The sequence below is a fragment of the Notolabrus celidotus genome, chromosome 11 (assembly GCF_009762535.1).
Source record: "Notolabrus celidotus isolate fNotCel1 chromosome 11, fNotCel1.pri, whole genome shotgun sequence".
Lineage (NCBI taxonomy): Eukaryota > Metazoa > Chordata > Actinopteri > Labriformes > Labridae > Notolabrus > Notolabrus celidotus.
In genome coordinates this window covers 18,659,436-18,667,228 of record NC_048282.1, presented here as the reverse complement: position 1 = coordinate 18,667,228, position 7,793 = coordinate 18,659,436, and the positions used below count along the sequence as shown (strand labels likewise).

The following is a 7,793-nucleotide window of genomic DNA, read 5'->3' as shown; positions in this document are numbered from 1 at the left end:
TTTTACCAGCAACAAGTATCTTGATCTGAATCTGTTCACAAACTTTGTAACTATACAATTGTTCATGCTGCTAAACAAGCTGTTGGCAGCCTTACAGAGGTTCCAAATGTTTGAATCAGGGGTCACATAGATGATTGAGGTTACACTGTAAATGAGGTTGTGCTGTTCACACTGATATCATAGCTCATTACAGGAATAAACATGGTTTCAATTGATCTCTGTGGCCACAGGCTCAAGTGTTTCCAGCTGCATTTGCGAGCCATTGATTTCTATGGCTTATTAAAGGTGTGAGTATCTTACTATACAGAGAGATGTGAAAGCAGGATTACTAGGAAATAGAGGTATTGATTGGGTCAAGAAGCAGGGGCTTACATTTCAAATTCCACAAGGGAGACAGGATTTCAAAAAAGAACAGCGTTCAATGAAAAATATACAGGAAAGTATTGCGATGAGTCACAATTCATTTGTCATGAGCTGTGTGTAGAAAAATATAAATAAGATCAAATAAATGTGACTGATAACTTAAATAAAGCTAAAGATAGATTCCTGTATTACTGTTTATCATGATAACCGATAACAAAACTGCTGACATCATGCTCTATTTGCAGAATTATGGAAAAGTGTTTTTTTGCTGAAAGATTGTTCAGTCTCTTGCAATATATCTGCAAACAACAGGCTCAGTTTCAGACAGATTTACTAGAGTCAACATAGGTAGGCAGTGTTAGTTAATAAAACTTAGTCTTTTTACTGAGGTTTTACTTAATCTATATGGCTGGTGGAATCAAATAGTGTCTGCAAACACTGAATGAGTCTGTTCAATTATTTCATGAGGCTACCATTGGTGTAACTTACATCTACAGCTTTAAAGTAGAACAGTTTCTAAACGTAAAGCAGAGATGTAGAGAGACATATGATTAAAAAAAGGGAACAGTACGGTCTAAATCAGGGGTGTCAAACATACGGCCCGCGGGCCTAAATCGGCCTGCCAAAATTACAGAGAAGACATCAACTGCAATTTTTCAATAAAAGTAACAACTATTTCAAATTAGTCTTCTGTTCCTGCTGGAGCTGAGGGGTCGAAATAGTCAACTTTACATTCTTCATTATTATAATCTCTGTTCTTTTGCACTAAACATTACACTCTGTGTCAGGTGAATGGGTAACCTTTGTGTTTGGTGTGTTTGCAGCAGGTTTCAGGTCTTAAAGAGTAAAATATTCAGCCCACTATGAGACTCATCATGGAAAATTCAACAGCTGTTTTTGTAGAAAGATAGTTTATTAAATGTGCATATTTTCAGAATGTACTTTGTAACAAAACAAAGGAAAACATTTAGAGTTGTCATTATTTATAGGTTATTATGTTGTGATTCTACTGGTCTGGCCCACCTCAGATCAACTTGGGCTGTATGCAGTGGTGGTCAGTAACAAAGTAAATTTACTTGAGTACAGTACTTAAGTACATTTTTTGAGTATCTGTACTTTACTTGAGTATTATTTTTGGGGGATACTAATTACTTTTACTCCACTACATTCAGAAGACAATTATTGTACTTTTTGCTCCACTACATTTCTATCAGTACTCTAGTTACTCTCTACTTTTAATTTAAAGTCAGCTCATGAGTTTCCGTCTCTTTTCTGAAATCTGTTCCCTCGATTGAACGTGGAGCAAACACAGAGCAGATGTCACTCAGATCGGGCAGTTCATCTAAAGGTGGTAATGATGTCTATAATTCTCCACCTGAGCACCCATGGCCATATCTTCAGCCCGTGTTAGAGGTTTTTGAAATGAAGAATGATACCATCATTTGAAATGTTCTCCCTGTTTCCCACTCTGCACAAACATACAAACATTCACAGTCCAACCTGAGAAAGAGTGTTGAGCTACGTAACATTTGTTTCATTACAGATGAACATTTCAAACTAAGTTGTCTGTGCTTGGAGTAACTTAATGTTTTTATTCCATGGTATAGTTTTTAGAGATTTCAAGTAATGGTTTCAAAATAAACACAATGTAACTGAATGTACTCCTATGTATTCTTGACTGCACTTGTGCATTGTGAAAATACAACGTTTTGAGATTTTTTAAGAAGTTCTTTGAATACTTAAGTATTTTCAAAAGCAAGTACTTCAGTACTTTAACTCAAGTAATAATTTGACAGAGCAACTTTCACTTGTATTGGAATAATATTTGACCTGGAGTATCTGTACTTTGACTTAAGCAATGAAGCTGTGTACTTTGTCCACCACTGTCTGTATGTGTCCCCTGGACTGAAATGAGTTTGACACCCCTGGTCTAAATACTGCATAAATTCAGCCATTGGTTCATCTTTTTTTTTCTATTTCTCGCAGCTGTTTCTTGATTTCTGTCCACTAGGTGGCGCTGTTGTCTCACCTGCCATCTTGCCCACTTGTGTGACGCAGCCGGAATAAGGAAGCCAAAATACATTTTGGGGCGATCTGGCTTGATGCACAGCTTGCTACATCTAGCTACATCCTGAATGCAAAGTCAAAACACTTATTCGAACTAATATCACAACGTAAGTAAGCTGTTTATTGCTCATTCTACATCTTCTTTCAGATATATCTATGCTCCATTTTTTTATCACACTTGAGCCCGTGTTATGCTAGCTGTGAAGCTAAGTGTCAGTCTGTGTGTTGTGTTGTGTTTCTGCATAGCTCTGCAAGTGTTTCTGCGATCATTTCACCTTTGGGAACATGTCGTCGGACAGGGGAGGACCCTGGTCGTATGTCACTGCCACAGTATTGACCTTGTTTCTGCTGGATATAGCTGGCTTTGCTCACGCGAAGGTAAAACATCTGTAAAATGCAGACATAGAAACTCTCATGTTGAACACTGTGTTCCTTTAAAACAGTAACAAGGATAGTGTGAACTTTGCTCTGTTGGTTTGTCTGAAACTACTGCTCTGTGTGAAAGCTTTCGTTCGTTTGTTTTCTTAAATCAATATATTGGGTAGATATTCAAGTATTTCTCAATGTGTTGCATTTGTTTTTTGTGTTTTTATTTTGATTAAGTAAACACAAATCATACCGACAAAGAACACAACGAGAGTGCTGTTGTTTTCATTGAAGACCACAATATATGCACCATTGTTTTACTCCCAAATGAAAGTACAGTTTTGTAAACAAGGCAGACAAAGAGTTAGTACAAAGCATAGACTATAGAAAATAGGTAAAATTAGACAGCAGTGGATAGTAATCAAGTACATTTTTTTGAGTATCTGTACTTTACTTGAGTATTATTTTTAGGGGGAACTTATTACTTTTACTCCACTACATTCAGAAGACAATTATTGTGCTTTTTACTCCACTACATTTCTATCAATGCTCTAGTTACTCACTACTTTTGCTTTGAAGTCAGCTCATTAGTTATCTTGTCTTTTCTGAAATCTGATCCCTAAGACAGTAAAATGTGTTTGTGTATTTCTGTTTGTCTCAGTGGTTTAGCCGTACCTGTATATCAAACACAGAGCATCACTCAGCTCAGGCAGTTCATTTAGAGGTGGTAATGATGTCTATAATTCTCCACCTGAGCACCCATGGTCATATCTTCAGCCCGTGTTAGAGGTTTTTGAAATGAAGAATGATTAGATTAGATTAGATTTAATTTATTGTCATTGAGCATGTAACAGGTACAAACAAGCAATGAAATATAGATAGCATCTAACCAGAAGTGCTTAGCAGTAGGTTAAATAACATGAATTATACAGAATATACAAATATTACGAATGAATAAATATGATATAATGTGTATCTACATGAATGACTAGACTATATATGTACTGTAGTGCAATAGGGATTAAAAGAGGTTTACATTTCACAGTTTGTGCGGAATGAATGGATGAATGTACAGGATGGAAAGTGCAGTTAATTCTGAGTGGTGGTTCAGTTCTGATACACATCGTTTCAAATGTTCTCTCTGTTTCCCACTCTGCCCAAACATACAAAAATGCACTGTCCAACCTGAGAAAGCATGTTGTGCTACAGAACCTTTGTTTCACTCCAGATGAACATTTCAAACTAAGTTGTCTGTGCTTGGAGTAACTTAGTTTCTGTTTTTATTCCCTTGTATAGGTTTTAGAGATTTCAAGTTGTGTTTTCTAGATAAACACAATGTAACAGAATGTACTCCTATGTATTCTTGACTGCATTTATGCTTTGTGAAAATACAACCTTTAAAGATTTTTTAAGAAGTACTTCGAATACTTAAGTATTTTAAAAAGCAAGTACGTCAGTACTTTAACTCAAGTAATAATCTGACAGAACAACTTTTACTTGTATTACAGTAATATTTGACCTGGAGTATCTGTACTCTGACTTAAGTAATGAAGCTGTGTGCTTTGTCCACCACTGAAATTAGATAAATAAGCTGTAACAGCTGGACAATAGTTAGCTGAGTTGTGGTACAATCTGACACTATTTTCTCAACAATTTCAGAATTTTGAGGATGTTCGCTGCAAGTGCATCTGCCCACCATACAGAAACATCTCTGGCCATATATATAACAGAAATGTCTCCCAGAAGGATTGGTAAGAGAAACCCTTTATCTTGTTCTTAACCTCTAAAGAAATTTAATAATTAATATAATTTTCACCTAACCACTTATCTTTGGCTGAATCAAGGTTAGGAGGTTCAAACCAAATCACTCCTCATATATAAATGCCTTTTTGCAACCTTTCATCTGTTCTACAGTAACTGCCTCCATGTAGTGGAGCCCATGCCAGTGCCGGGCCATGATGTGGAAGCATACTGCCTGTTGTGTGAGTGCAAGTACGAGGAGCGAAGTAGCAACACCATTAAGGTACCATCAACTCTCTTTCATTTATTCAGATAGTTGTCTTCAGATCTTACAGGTTTCGTAAACACATTATTCAGTAATCATTGTTACAATATTTTCTATGCAGAACAGATGATAAAAATGTAATTCCAAAGATTTATTTCATAGTAAGTAAACATAAGCGTTCTCCATTCTGTCTGTCCCAGGTAACGATCATCATTTACTTGTCAGTCGTGGGTGCCCTGCTGCTTTACATGCTGTTCCTGTTACTTGTTGATCCTCTGATTCGCAAACATGACCCCTACACCCAGCCGCTGCACAATGAGGAGGACGCAGAGGTAATCATTCAAACCCGTGTTGTGAATGGCTTTGGTTTATTTGTGTTGTATGTTTACACCTTGTGGTCCCGTGTTTGTGTGTGCATGTTCAGGAGATGCGTCCCCAGGTGGATAACGCTCAGGCCAGAGGAAACACGGTTCTGGAGCGGGTTGAGGGAGCACAGCAGCGCTGGAAAAAGCAGGTCCAGGAGCAGCGCAAGACTGTTTTTGATCGTCACAAGATGCTTAGTTAAACCCTACAGCTGAACTCAGACCAGGTTTAGAGGAGGTAACTTTCCTGGGCTCAATGCTACTACACTTTTACCAGCTGCTTCATAACTAACCTTTTTACTTTCTGAGCTGTGCACCATTTCAATCAGTGTTTCCTCTCCAATAATATTCAACCACACACAAGCAGATTGAGTTTATTTGTTATATGTAACACTTTAGACTTTGTTGCAGTTGCAGAGAAACTGCATGTCAGTGCACTGTTAACTGCTAATAAACATCTTATTCATTTCAGCAATTAGCAATGCAATTTTGAATGTCTGTAAGAGAAACTTTTGTCTATTTAGTCAAACTGTGAATGGCTTCTGTAAAAATGATCGTGCTCTTTGCTGGCTGAACCTGTATTTTTCTCTCTAGATCATTTTTTTCTCCTAGCATAATTATAAAGTTATCTCAGAACAGGCAGGCTGAATATATTTGAATGGTCCTTTATGCTATCTGGTCTCAAAAACTAACCTAAGTCTGCTTTTGCCAAGCGTTAAACATTTCCTTGTCCAGCACTGAAAATGATTCATAACAGTTTTTAATATATTTTAATTAATTTTACCCCATTGCTGTGAATCAAAACCTGAGCAATTTTAGTTTACTTTGCATCAAAAGAGATTCTAAAAAAACTTTAACTTTTGCCTTTGCAATTTAAATAGGTAGAATAAGCGACTTGTAAGTTATGTGGCACCAACAATTGCCTTTTTCTAATTCTCTCTTTGTGTGAGGCATTTAGCTGCATCATAACTAAAAGATACGTTTTATTTATGGGCCATTCTGCCTTTGATTTGAGATAGTACCTTGGATAGAGTGGGAAACAGGACAGAGGGATGGGAGAATAACGTGCAGTAAAGTGCCCCAGTTTTGAATGTAACCCAGGCAGCCCACTTCAGGAACTATAGCATATGTACATGGAATGTGCAATGTAACTACTAAGCCAAACCATGCCCTAAACCTGAAATATTTTGAGGTTAAACCAATACATTTTTGGTAATGTATTATCCATAAAGAAGATGTGTTTGAATAAATGTAATGTGGATAGGCGTAAAGCCACATTTCTGACCTTTATTTTGCAGTTTTTGGAAAATTCCCACATAAAGAGAGAAATGGAGAACAGTGCATTTGACAGAGCTTTAAAGCTGTATCCAGCTGAATCAAATCTCTGCTACTGGAGAATGTCCCAGATCAGTAAAGCTACTGATAATGCGTTTAAGTGTGGCAGAATCAGGATGCCTTCACGGCTTTGAAGGAAGCTTTTGTGCATCATGATGTGTCACTGAATTCTCCCCCTCGGATCTCACTTAAGCTCTCTGAGGGGGAGATTTAATACAGCAAAGTAAGGCGCACTGACTCACATTACCTCATGCACATTGTAAACTTCTGAAGATAATTTGCCTGTAAGTGTTTGTTTTTCACTGAAGTGTTTTTGATTGATTTAAGTGTAATTCCTTATCACTGTTTTCTGTGTTATGTATTTATATTTATCTCCAGAGTGGAGTATGGCACTGCTAATGTTTTTGTTTTGTTTTTCCATTCATCTTGATCTGAAATAAAAAGGTACTCATGAGTGCAAGATATTGTTTTCAGTTCTCTTGATGTGGGGGTCATTTATAGCAGGCACTGCTACTGAATAGTACTAGGGGGCGACAGAGCACACAAAATACCTGCTCTAAGTTTTCATCTGTTTCTCAACTTTACAGATTAGAACTTCTTTAACTTAAGTACACCTCACATTTGGTCTGGTGTTGAGATTTTGGGAAATCAACAATTTGACATCCACCATATTGACGATTTTGGCTTTTAGTTGGAATTATCCAAGGGCAACAAAATAATTAAATATCATATTTAACTTACTTTCTAATTCTAAGTAGTGTGTCCAAAAGAGTTGGAGAACCCTCCCCACATGTTCATAAGTTAAAAAAACATTGAAGTTCTTGTTTTAGATGTATTGGTTGTTTATGAAATTTCATGTCTATGTTTCTTTGCATTTTCTAAGTCCTGACCCAACTTGGAACCTTTACGATCTCATTGATAATTTTGGAGTGCTTTATTAACGTTTCAGAATTTTTTTTTAGCACACTGTTCTGTAAATTTGGTAAGCATTGGGATACTTTGGATCCTTTCTGAATTTAGTCTCAGCAACCACGACTACTCTTACAAAGGCATCTTGTATTGTGCCACAGAGCTTTCATGATTGGTCCATAAACTACTGCGACAATGCTTGATTGCACAAGTAAAAGTATTATACTATATTACTATAAGAGATAACCCAGGATTTAGTTCCTTGTGAAACATTGCAAGAAATGTCCTCTTCCACAATGTTAGAGACACCCATGTGTTTGTTTCCTTCCCTGATTGCTATTTCTTCTCAGTATAGGGTTCAACAACAGTCACCAGCTGTAGAGTCT

At 36.9% G+C, this 7,793-nt stretch overlaps 1 protein-coding gene across 2 annotated transcripts; it reads left to right on the top strand.

The window, feature by feature from the left end:
- The first annotated feature begins 2,394 nt into the window (after positions 1-2,394).
- Positions 2,395-6,960, top strand: tmem9 (transmembrane protein 9). Of its 2 annotated transcripts, none has more exons than XM_034696755.1 (6): positions 2,395-2,537; positions 2,677-2,808; positions 4,456-4,547; positions 4,711-4,819; positions 5,002-5,133; positions 5,220-6,960. In XM_034696755.1, the coding sequence occupies exons 2-6, from the start codon at positions 2,716-2,718 to the stop codon at positions 5,364-5,366; spliced, it is 573 nt and encodes a 190-aa protein (XP_034552646.1). In that variant the 5' UTR covers positions 2,395-2,537; positions 2,677-2,715; the 3' UTR covers positions 5,367-6,960. The 2 variants fall into 2 exon arrangements, with proteins under 2 accessions (XP_034552646.1, XP_034552647.1); XM_034696756.1 differs by having other exon boundaries at positions 2,400-2,537; positions 5,226-6,960.
- The last annotated feature ends 833 nt before the right edge of the window (positions 6,961-7,793 follow it).

Bases quoted from the DNA above. Each gene is read 5' to 3' on its own strand.
- tmem9 (XM_034696755.1), top strand. From the start codon at position 2,716: ATGTCGTCGGACAGGGGAGGACCCTGGTCGTATGTCACTGCCACAGTA. The intron at 2,809-4,455 runs GTAAAACATCTG...CAACAATTTCAG, and splicing joins CTGGCTTTGCTCACGCGAAG to AATTTTGAGGATGTTCGCTG. The intron at 4,820-5,001 runs GTACCATCAACT...TGTCTGTCCCAG, and splicing joins GAAGTAGCAACACCATTAAG to GTAACGATCATCATTTACTT.